Below are 12,803 nucleotides of genomic sequence, written 5' to 3' on the forward strand. Positions count from 1 at the left end.
AAGTGAGACGTAAGAGAAGCTACAGCAGATGGCACTTTGAGACGGCCGACCACGAGAACTCAGCTTCCTGCCCTCATGGCCTAAACTCATGATTCTGTTTAGAGGCCAAGTCCAAAACACCTCGAGGGGGTTTAGTCTGCTGGACCCAAATCTGAGGGATTTTCCAACAAAGTAAAAAGAAACAGTGTCTGACAGCAAAGCCTGTGAGCCATGTCAGACTGAGCCCCGTGTCTCAGGACGCACGTGCACGACAGCAGACACTTCAGTTCCTGTGTGGAAACAAGGATCTGTCACACTCCAGGTACGGCGGTCTCAAAGCTTCAGTCTGTTAGTCTGTACAGAGCGACATACAGCAGATGTGACTTTAACCCTCATGTTTCTCAGTGTTACACTAAATAAATGGGTGTCACTTTAAATCTTTCAAGTCCATTTTCTAAGCAAACACAAACATTTTCTGGTTCCAGCTTCTCAAATCAGAGGATCTGTTTTTCGCTTTGTCATGTATGACAGGAAACTGAATCACCGTGGGTCTGACAAATCACCAGACTGAGGGCTGCACAGTGGGCTCTGTGCGGATGGCATTTGGCAAAGTGAATTAGTGTTGCCGATTCATCCATGACAAGTTCCCAGACCTCAGGGTGATGCCGTCAAAGTGCATGTTTTGTATCCCCAACAGGACAAAAGTCATTAAAAAAACCTAACAAGCAGGAAATCCTCACATTTCAGAAGCTGGAACCAGTGAGTGTTTGGCTCTTTGGCTCAATAAATCACATAAATGATCAACAGTTTCTGTCAATGAATTAATGCAGAAAATATCTGTTATATTTAGTATCTGTAGCTTTCTCCACCCGACATCTTAGATCAGGGGACTGCACGTTACACACGAGGGGTTTTTCCTTTTTAAGTGTCCTGGCCCAGAAACACTTATTCAGGTTTACAGTATCACGACTGCCAGAGAACTGAGCACGACAGGAGTCTCCCTGACGGTCTGCAGCCCAGATGTGAAACCTGAGAGAGCTCGGCCCACGGCACCACTTTTCCTGAGCGCCGGCTAAAGTGAGGCCAGGTGTTCTTACCTCACTCCCTCACACGCATACAGGACGGCCAACGCAAAGAGCATGTGGGGCTTGATTGTGTGGAGCAGCGGTGTGTATAAATGTGCCTTTTCCAGAAGCTCTCACTTTCTGACTAAACAGATGTGCAGTGACTCCAAATCTGATGTCGCTTTGTTGTCTCCTCCCAGTTTATCTGCTGTTGCTTTCAGATAAGTGTTTCCAGCAGCGAGGCCCAGACCAGACAGGCCAGAATCTCTGGACGAGGCGTGTTTGTGTAATTTCAGCCATTGTAACCAGGTGGTTTATGCAAGTAAACAACTTTTACGGGATCGTAAAGGCAGCTGAAGTCCTCCTGTCTTTGATTTATAGTCTCTAGATGAACACACAAATAAATTTAGAATTTTGGAAGTATCTTAGCTGTAGGAAAATAAAACGTGTGGGATCTTACCTTCACCAGGTGCTTGTTCACCCATTTTGTGAAAGTCTTTTTCTGAACTCGGTCTCTTTCATCTGTAGAGAGAGAGAAAAAACAGAAGCTCAGTTTAACCGACTGTGTGATTTGTCCCATTTCTGTCAGAGTGCTGCAGCTCTGCCTACAGAGACACAACACATGCCTACAGATCATCTGTTGCTGCTGTTGTTGCGATCAGGATCTGAAGATGTTATTAGCTGTTGGCTCCAGTGAGGCTTGCTGAGAAGGCTTCTAATAAAACAATACGGTAAAAAAGTCTATCATTAATAATTAATCACTAATGCAAACCTGACTGTCCAGGTGCGGGAAATAAAATCTCTGATTACTGAGCAATAAGACTAAGACTGATTTTCACCTATTTCAAGACAATTTCAAGCGTCTGCAAGTTGATTTTGTTCACACAGTAACTGAGTTACGATTCTTCCCAAACGTCTTGGTCTCTAAGAAAACAAAGTCTACTTTCCGACTGTCCCAGGCTGCAGGTCACAGTGAATTACAGTAACTTTTAGTTCACATGGTGATTTAGTTTAGACTGAAATCTGATAATCCATAAAAACAAGGCAAGAAATAGTTTGAAATCAATAAAATAAGCAGTTTGTGTTGCAGAATCAGATGTTTTTGTATGTTTTTCCATTCTTTGTCATCCCACAACCCCTATGATTTATTTAGTGACCCCTAAGAAGGTCCTGACCCCTAGACAGTAAACAGTATCATTCAAAACCACAGTTCTGGTCCCACATTTGATGAGAACCTACAGGGAAACATCTCCCAGATAAAAATAAAAGTTTCTATGACTTTCCCATAGTTACAGACAGTCTGACAAATATTTGAGCCCGTCCAAACCCAGAAACCAGAGGATGTTGCCGATGATTCAGTGAGCTGTACTCTCTTAATGAGGGTTTAAACACAGAGAAGACGTCGTACATGTCGAGGAAACGTGAGTCTATTACTCTGACATCCCTCGGATTAGCACCTCTACAGGAACATGTCCTGTCTTGCAAGACTGGCACTGTTTTGGTTTTGATTTCACAGTTTGATTATTCCAAACAAGGCCCTCACATACCAGCATACATGCTGTATATGTCATGCAATGTTTTCCCCAAACTCTATCAACCATGCGGCAACAGTTGAGAGTGGACGCTTCCGTCTTTTCACCAAAGTGCTTCAGTAAATGATGACTTTCTCTAACACATGCTGCTTTTTCACAAATATGATTTAATACAATGTGACCTATGGCTGCAGCGTTTGAACCTAACGAGACACTGAAAACCATTGTGCTTGTTTTTTTTTTTTTTTTTTTTTTTTTTTTAAACAAGAGGCACAGTGTGAAGAGCCTGAGTGTATTTATCAGGATCAGCCCTGAGATCAAAGATAATGTAACAGAAGTTATCAAATGAAAAGGGAACAGAGAAACCAAAGAAGAAGAGGACACGCCGTGGTGCCAACGCCCAGTTCAGGGCAGCATTATGTAGATGACTCACAAACACACTAGTTATTGTTTCAGACATGAAACAGAGAAGTGGAAATACCTCAAAAGCCAAATATTCTGCTATTTCATTAGATCCTAAATGCCCGACTTTGCATCCAGGTTGGACAAGTCTGATTAAATTTGATACAGAAAAACAAACTCTGCTGATCCATCTGGCAAATAATGTGTTTGCTTGGCTGCGTTTTGTAGCCTGGAGCTTCAGACTGAGCCGTGCATGTATCCTTTAATCCACTCAGTCAAAGCAGCTTCGAAGATAAGGTGAGAGACATCAGCTCTCCTGAAAGCACATTCTTCTGTGCTCACTGCAGAGTGGCTGCCCGATACCAGCAAATCATCGTGTTTTCTAAGAGAACTTTGTTTTTAGCATTCGGGAGGAAAAACCTTTATTATGAATTTCTTAAACAGCTAAAAATGACTGCAATGCAAACTGCAACGTTATGTTTCAGTTCTACAATGTGGGAAGAGAAGCTGATTTTTTTTTTCTGTCTTTTGACTCAAAATGCGTGTTGGTCCACTTGGCCAATAAAAAGAGGAAAAGCCCTGACACATGAAGAGGTGTGGCCCGTTGGATAAAAAGGAGGCAGACGACCACCACAGACAGAACCGGACTCTGCTCTAACTCAGACATTAAAAACTGCAAAGTGAACTTGTCAGGTTATTTTTCCAAATCAAAGAGTTTAAATGCAGTAAAATAAAAAAGACTCGGTAAGTGCAAAGCAGGCAAACTCTACCTTTCCTGCTGTCCATGGCCTTGAGCATCCCCTGGTAGTGGCATTCCTCAAAGAAGACCCCGTCACTCCCCACACTGTCAGAGGAGTAGTTCCTGAATCCCCGCTCCATTGCCATGCTGGCACCAACTCAGTGATCAAAACCCAAACAAAGGCCACTGCAGGCTGAGAGACGATGCTGTCTATTGCATGAAACTTCCACTTCTTCTTATTGCCTGAAACTCTGCTTCATAGTCAGGGATCCTGCAGCTAAATGGGAGTGTTCCAGTCACTGATTCAGTTCCTGAACACAAACCTTACTCCGTTTTTTCCTTCCTTTCTCCATGTGTTGTCTCTCACATGTTTTTTTTTTTTTTTCACCAGCTCTTGCAAAATGCTTGCCTGCAGGCTACGATGTCAGAAGCTGTCATTTAACACAGTGGTCTGTTGAGAGAGAGGGAGAGAGGGAAGATTCCCCTCTAGCCCTGTTAAACACACCTCAATCCAACCCACCAAGCCACACCTCAGCCAAGACCCTGAGATAGCACCCAGCCAAAACACACATTAGTCAGGTCTGCATCAAAATACACAGAAACATCTACCTCAAGTCGCATCAGCGCGTCTAGAAGATTGTTGACCAGTTGAATAAGTTTCAGTCACGCTGCCTGTCTAGCTCCTCAAATACAAACTAAATTACATGTTAGATTTATTTTCTACATTTTCACTGTCACTGGGTTGCATCAATCTGACATTTTGATATATTTCAAACTTGCTGAGAACCTTCATAACATTTTATTTTGTTGTTATTTTACTACTACAGTACCAGTCAAAGGTTTGGACACACTTTGTCCAAATGTTTGTCTCAGGTGAGTTAATGGAGCACCACACACTAACCCTAGAAACTGGAACTTTAACTCACATCATCTTAAAGCACATGAACTCTGCTGCCAAAAAAATCCACCTTGTCCAACCAGCTCCTTGTTTTCAAAAAGACTACACACACCACTAATCCAGAAAAGGGGCATTTTCTAATTTAGACCAAGCTGTACCACATCGGTCCACTGGAGCTGGAGTGTGGGGTGGGAGTTTGTGATGGCACGATGTGCTTCACGTCATCAAACAGCCTCACTGAAAGGACTGTTCTTAAACACGGACCAGGACAGGAGGCTACAGAGCCAAGGACTGGAAACACGGTACAATCACAAGAAAACCTCGAGCATGAACGCCCTTCCTCCACCAGGACACAATTATGGGGAAACTGGCACCGAGACTTTTGTTTCTGTACATGAGAGACAGCAGACATTTCTCTTTGGGGCGTTAAATCCAGCAACAGGAAGATGGGAGCATTTCTAATGAGAACAACCTGTGAGGTTTTGCTTTTCCTTCAAACATTTGGTTTGGATTACTATTTTAGATACATTTCCAAACTTGCTACCACAAATGAACTAGATCCACACAAAAGAGGCAGCAAGACTTGGCTTTAGAAAGACTCTTATTAGAGTAAGCACTCTGCTGCAGAAAATGATCCCAGACACAAAGCAGCTACTGTGTGGATCGACGGGACAGTGTGTGAGAGCAAAAAGAAATGTTAGATTTGCATATTTTTCATGCAATAAAACCCTTCAAACAGGTCGCCTGCACAAACAATCTCTGACCAGCACTGACCAAAACAAAAGTATTGCTTTATATGCCCTAAACTATCAGCTCCACACCACCACACACACGCCCCACAGCACCGAACTACCTGTTACACCTTTCAACTTTAGGAGCATCAATTTCCCATGTAGCCACTGACATAAGACTGAAGAGGAGAGATTTTTCAGATGCCTACACACTCAAGTGGCTTGTTGTGACTTGAGAAATGGAAACTGTCGATATTACACCTTCACCAGACCTCAACCTGAGTCCACAGGCTGCAGGTGACCTACAAAAGTAATCCCTAAACTCAAAATATAACCTCAAAGTCCCTGATCTGTTAGCGTCGCCACTGATTTATAATATAATATTTAAAACGTAACAGAGAAACACAAGCACTTTTTTTAATTTAAAGAAAAAAACAGCCACTATCTCCAACATGCTGCAGGTCCACAGTGCAGGACTGGGTGGACTTCTCTCTCTACTCTCTCTTCCCTGTTCCTGATATGAAGCAGTGATAAACCTGAGAACTGAGGTTTTACAACGACAATTAGAGAAGCACACAACTCTATACATTCCTGCTGAGGGTGTGCCCGCCCTCCTCACAAACAGGGAAAGCCGCCTCTCTGCGATAACACCCCCGCCGCCCCGCAAAACTTTGTCTGTTCATCTCTGCAAGTGACAGCATGTGGTGTCAGTTCCACTGAGGACAGGAATGTTCACCAGCACCACATCATCTGGCTCGCAGCTCCTGATGGGTGTATGATGGCATGAAGGTTGGACAGTGCAGGGAGGAACTCTGCCAAGGTGAGGGACTGAAGCCTCAGGCAATTATGGGGCAGATCCAACTTGATGGAGATGACAGGAAAGCATGCACTACCACAGAAGAAGACTGTCTGTTATTCTAACTGTGGAATTTATTCTTATGATAACACACTCAGGTGGTGATAAGCAGTGAAAAATATGTGAGATGCAGATTGATAATAAACTCAACAAACCCAGAAACACACAGGCATTTCAAGGGCAATGCTGCCATTTAAAGCTGCCCACATTATGTTCCCCCTCCATAATTATAAAGAGCTGGGGGCTCCAAGTCACTTTTGCAATAAGAGTGTAATTTCCAGACAGTATGTACTGACAAACAGATGTAATTAGCCACACATGGTGTTTACAGTCTTGAGGTTAAGGAAATATGTGCATTGCTGGATTTATGATCCTCACATGTGACAACAGAGGCCAAATAGAGACAATAAGCTTATTGCTCAACACCGTTTGTCTCCCTCTACTGTTAGAAAAGCTGCACTACAAGACATTTAAATAAAGTCTGAATATTTAATAGTATAATCTACTGTAGTGTCCAACCAGTAGCTGCCAAGTCCCTAGTCAGAGCTCAGACTCCTGTAAAGACAGTCCAAGTCTCTCGGCCCTGCAGCGTTGACTCACGTTTACTGTCAATCACTTCTGCTTGTGGGGAGAGTTATTTATCACAGAGGTTTCCATGACAACACAGCAAAAACACAGGAAAGTTGCCAGTCCATCATTTACAAAAGAGGGTTTTGGCCCCAAGGCCCTGAGGAAAGTCTGAAGAGGGAAAAGATTATTATACTATTTCTAACAGCAATTAACATGTCAGAATCCACCATGTGACCAATTACAGACACTTTGTCCTTTCACTTACCGCCCATGAATCAACTGTCAAGTTCATGATCAGTAAAACTCATGAGACCTTTGTAACATAACGTTCATGTTACATTTGTTCATTAGGAGCCAATTATCTTCTTCATGAATCCATCAGTTGTTTGTGGATTTTAAAAAGTCATGGTTGTCATAACATGTTGACATATCCAACAGTCAACAGCAGGAAAGAGGAACTTTTCTGCACAGTAACAAGTTTTCTGGTTATCAAAGCTTTCTCTGTTTGATGTAGAGGACTGAACATCGTCAGCCTCGCTGTCCTGTGGGGTTAGATAAGGCTCAGACAACAGTGCAGTAAAAGTTATGCATTAATTATAAAGATTAGCAAAGCTCTCCTCAGAGCGCGCCTCTGGACGCCCACTCCTTTGACCCTCGGGGCTTGTTGTACTGTGGGTGGCGGCTTAGAAAAGGTTAACACCATCACCATCAGCCCCTCCCAACCAGGACCTCCTCCTATTACAACCGCTGAGAGATGGAGAGGCGCCTGAGCGCTCGGACCTACCTGCGCAGCACATTCTGCTGTACAAATGAGGCCCCACTTCTCCGCAGCTCATCTCATGAATGTAATTAATTCGTCGATAGAAAATGTCCCGCTCCGAGCCTCCGTACCAGGAGGACCCAGCAGCGCGCATCGTTTCCTCCACTCCAGCCATCTCGGTGCCTGTTTGTGCTGCGCGTAAATGCACAGCGCGCTGGACTTTGCTGAAAACGCCCCCCGACTCGCGTATTTCTCCTGTGTGTCACAAGCACCAACTTTTTTTTCTCTCCTTGATTCGAGCCACATGGAGGAGAAAAAAAAACCACACAGGCTCGGATCAGATGGCAGACAGTTTGTCACAAGTCCGGCCCCTTTTTGTTTGCAGAGCTCTCGGCTGCTCCATCTTCCACACTGCTGTCGCCTTCATGCGCGCCGCGTAAAAACGCTCTGTGCCATTACAGCGCGCCTGGGAGGGACATCCGTGAAATACACAGACCAGAGGGTTGTAAGCACTGCTGAGGACTACACGCTACGTCCTTATTTTAGCATGCGTGCCTCCCCACGTTGCACAACCCTCCGGGCCCTTAATGCAAAACGTGAGAAGACAGTTTGACATGTAATTATCACGACCGGTGAGAGACGCTCCACGCTATTGTCCCACGGTGCCTGTTCACTGAAGGGCTGAGCGCAGGCGATAAATCATCGCTTTCCCTCCACATCCACAGCAGCTGTGGGCAATAAATAACCCCAACACTCTTTCTTTGCCTAACGCCGTAAAAATACTCCACATCCATATGGCTCTTCTGGCAGCTGTGACTGTAAATACCAAACCTTTCATTTCCTGGGAATTACAGAACTTGAAACTACTATCTGGTGCAGTTTGGCCAATAAATAACATCAGCAGATATAAGTTTCAATCCTGAACCAAAGCACAACAAGCTTTAAGTGTTCGGCACAAAGAAAGTTTGGTAAAGGAGAATTAATGCACACACATTCATTCATTTAGTGTCAGCTATAGGCTAAATATTATACTTTGAAATGTTTAAAGTAGGAAGAACCAACATCTGCTTCAGTCTGGACAACAACAGGCCTATTCATCACCATTCAAATGTGCTGGCAAACCCACGGCCTGTGTGCAGGAATGAGAACAGGCTTTTTGAAAGCATCATACAAATGAAAAAATGGATTACAGGAATCAGAACAGACAAAAACTCTTAATGAATGTTCTCAATCTTTAAATAATTAAACTTGGATTGTGAAGACATGCACATTTTTTGAGCCGAGTTGTACTAAGCAGAATTTCGTACAATGAGCAGTGAAAGACAAAGTGCTGTGTCTTAGAGGCTCAGATTTCTGCAGGATTTGCCAAATTTCCACAAAGGAAGGATTCCGATTATTTTACGAAGCATGTTGAGGTGGAACGTTGCTGGTTCTTCACCCTCTGAAACATAAACACAGATCTGAGTCCAGCTCTGTGTTATATATACTGACTGTATATGACACAAGACATGCCTGCTACAGACGTTTACCGCTAACATGTTTTATGTTACGCTGGCTATTGTGAAGGGCGTGCAGGGACATGGTGGCTGTGGATTGTCTTCACCACTTGACATCCTTCAATAAAAGCATGTTTTTTCACTTTTCAGTTAGAGAAGAGCCCGAAAAGTCCTCCCTCATTAAGCCTAACTGCCACAGTGGAAGGAAAGTGAGTCAGAGCTGCACACCACAAGCCAAGATCTAAACCCAGTCCTACAGCGTGCTGCATGTGGCCTGTGGTTTAGACGCAGCTGCCCGTCTGCTGGGTCCATGGTGCAGATTTGGGTGGGGCTTCCTAAATGGATTAGACATATTCGTTGTTATAGCTGGTGCTGTGAAGTGAGTGGGGCTTTCTAATCTTTGAGTCTTCGAAAAGCTTCATACAACATCCAACGGAAATCTCAAGGCAAAAGAACAAGGGAGCACATGACAGAGTGGAAGAGGAGCTCACAACTAGCAGAACCAGCAGAACTATTATTTAGAAAAGCAAATATTCCCTTAGTGCCAATGACTCTAACTACCCACAGCACTCAGGAGCCTTTAAGGTCATGAGGATCAGTGTGAGGCCTTGTGAAGGAAAGCTGAAGACCTTGTGTGGTTTGTTATGACTGTCTCCAGGACACACAGTCCACGGTCCACAGTGTCGAGTTTACTACCACAGGCTGCTGCCATGTGCGGCACTCTGTGGGCTTTTTATAAACCTGGCTCTGGGTAAAATCCCTTTTACCTACTTCCCCCTGTGTCAAAGTCACCTTGTTGCTCCAGCAAACTATAGTTCAACTTAAACTGTGTCCCCACATTAAGCACAAACACTGCAGATGTTTGATTTGTACTGGACCTGTAACGTGAACAGCGACCACGCTCTCAGACAGAATCAAACGCGACACCTGCGTCCTCTGTTAAAAAGCCATCATTAAAGTACAGACAGCGGCTGCAAAGAGGCAACCTGAGCGTCGCTGATGTACAGGGTGTAGACTTATTGTCTGCACTGCAGCGCTGAAAGCAGATCGTCTCAAATGCAAATCGTCTGGATATTGACAGAAGGCAGAGAGAACATGCAGCGTCATTTTGCAATGCAATGTTTACCCACAATTTACCAGTCAAACAACTGGTCCAGGCAGCTTTATTTGATCAGCGCTGTGCAGTTCACAGAATAGATCATCTTATAGCTCGAGGGGCGAGGGGGATAAATGTGTTTTTCATTTTTTTGTTCAGTGATTTGCATATTAGGTCTTTGCAATGAGCGTTCTTCTCTCTGCAAACAGTGTTTGTGTCGCTTTCTTCTTCTGATGACTCCTCTGTGCCATGGAGGTTACTCATCCTGACTTAATAAACGCAGGCTGGGCCACTGTTGTCAAAACGTCTCTTATCTACTCAAGGTGTGTCCTCCCCGACTTCCTTTGAAAGGGACTGTGCAGTTTATTATTCCAGAGGTCCACTGGGACTGACGTGGCAAAATACAGGAACTGGCTTCAAACCATTTCAGGAAGGTGTGTGTGTGTGTGTGTGTGTGTGTACTATTTCAAACATTTTACACCTTCTTCCACACAAACTGGTTCCTCGTCATACTTTCAGAGGCAGATACAAACACTTGTCCTTCGTGGTGGCTGTCAGGCAGACAGCCTCAGGGTGTGTCGCCTGCAGAGGTGCGTTTGACAGCCGCCACACTGTGATGAGCTTTGTCAACAAAGAGGCCTGACAGGTGTGTCTGGTGACCTGGAGCTGCAGCTGCCTGGAGGTAACCTTCATTTTGTTTTACCTTGGTATTGGAAGAGGATACGCTTAACTTGCCGCACTCAACACATTCCAACAAACCGGATAAACAAACCTTTTAATGACACAAAGTGACTGCAGCTTAAGGTAAGGTTCTCTGAATAGCCAGGACCTTAAACTCCCATTAAGTGGACTTTAAGAGCCATTTAAGTCCAGTCAGATCTCAACAAAGACAGAACCTGGATGAAATGATACAGCTGGAAAACCTGCAGCAGAGATCGAAGCTGTGAGCACATAACCAGTCCCCCCAGTCCTGCAGTTCAGTAACAGCCAGCATTTACAGGGTTAACTCCACACCACACGAAACCGAGACGTGTGAGGGAAAACGAGGGGGGAGTGAGGAAGAGAGAGGAGCGTGCGTCACAAAAACGCACAGGACGAGAGCGAGCAGAGAGGACGCCGAGGACGTCCAGCAAGAAACTATCTGCACAGAAAAAGCTTCGCGTTAAAGCGGGACCGAGCAGTCTCGGAGCCGGGACTTTTCCAGAGTCCTTACCTTGCTTCTTGCGCACTCTCCACTGCCAGACAACGATCAAGGTAACTATGTGTCCCACAACCACCAGGGCCGGGAACACATTTCCAGGGGGGCTTGCCGGCATCGGGCCTGGTGAAAAGTGGAGAGTCCCCTGGTCTGAAGGCAGGTGGGAGGGCGAGGGAGCAGCAGGGGTGGGGTGGGGGGTTAAAGGTGACGGGAAGTGGAGAGGAGGACGGGGGCCGTCTAGGGGTGTGGTGTCATCCCGGACTTTAAAAGAAGCGCTGCAGCCAAGTTGTCCGCGACTTTTAGAAGCGAGAGAAGAGCGAAAGAGCACTCCTCCCTCTCCTCTTCCCGGTGTGACTCAGTCCTCTGGCACAAGTGGCCCAGCTCCCTCCCTCCCCCTGTGCTTTACTCGAACAATCCCTTTCTCTTTCCTGGCCACGCTGCTGCTTCAAGTTGCAAGTTGTCTTTTTAAAATACATATGAAGTCCCCCAGCACAGGCAGCTGTGCAGCCCTGGTGTGGTCAGAGACAAGTTTTATTCTCCTCCGAGGCTCAGGTGCCTCCTGGCTTTGCCCTCCTCCCTCACTGCAGCTTATCTGCAGGAGTTAATAATATATGAGGCTGATTTGTGTGAAACACACACACACACACACACACACACACACTCAGGACAGTCTTGACTGTGAGTGAGCTCCACATTGAGCCGGTGTCAAACTTTCCAACTCATCCGAGACAGGGTTTTCTCTTGCCCCCTAAAGCCCCTTTACTGTTATTTTCCATCATGGTTTATGAGTCAAACCCAGGACCGACCGTTTCCTCCTCGCTTTATTTTTCCTCTCATTGAATAACCCACTCGCTATCAGTTCATTCTCATTATATAACATAATTGCTTCCTTATGTTTGGACAGCACCACCAGCGCCATAAGCTTCCCACAGACGCATTTAACTGGATACTGTTTTACCACTGACATCTCCAAAAGACCTAGAGCTCTTTTTTTAACCCTTAAATCACAAAGTGCTTTTCATTCCTCCTCTGGACAGTCCCTGTATTTAAAACCGTCTGATGCCTCGGGGGAAATTTGTCCTCAAACTGATCCAAGTCAACACTGTTTTAGACGTTTTCAGTCTGTCAATCAGCCATAACCGCCGTGCCGTCACCTGAGTCTCAGCCTTGTGTTTTGAGCTTTGACACTGCAGTGATCTTTGTGTAGCTGCAAACACTACACACATAATATCTACTTGTATCAGGGCTGAGACTTAAAAAGCCTCCTGCCGCAGGCAAAGCCGCATCACTGGCAGCATTTCTGTTGTCAGGACATCTCACAGGGAGCATTAGTTGGCGTGCTGTGGAAACAGTGTCACTTTCCCCCTTAGAGCTGTGCAGAAACCCAACACCAAGAGCAGTGTGATGATCACTCATTGACAGCACCGAGCTGGCTCCATAAACCCAGCAGAAATAGACATTACAGCCCAGACGTCCAGCCGT

General features: G+C 45.2%; 1 protein-coding gene across 23 annotated transcripts in view; it reads right to left on the reverse strand.

Annotated features, from left to right (window-relative positions):
- The window catches only part of pleca (plectin a), an 83,588-nt gene that overhangs the window by 30,102 nt on the left and 40,683 nt on the right, over window positions 1-12,803 (reverse strand). For 12 of the 23 annotated variants that reach the window (XM_026299557.1, XM_026299562.2, XM_026299559.2 and 9 more), the window contains one exon: window positions 1,504-1,565. In XM_026299557.1, the coding sequence (XP_026155342.1) occupies window positions 1,504-1,565 (62 nt within the window). Of the gene's footprint in view, window positions 1-1,503; window positions 1,566-3,747; window positions 3,960-7,555; window positions 7,756-11,336; window positions 11,518-12,803 lie in introns of those variants that run through there. The other 11 variants (XM_026299570.2, XM_026299564.2, XM_026299563.2 and 8 more) reach the window with 7 other exon arrangements.

The sequence above is a fragment of the Mastacembelus armatus genome, chromosome 11 (assembly GCF_900324485.2).
Source record: "Mastacembelus armatus chromosome 11, fMasArm1.2, whole genome shotgun sequence".
NCBI lineage: Eukaryota > Metazoa > Chordata > Actinopteri > Synbranchiformes > Mastacembelidae > Mastacembelus > Mastacembelus armatus.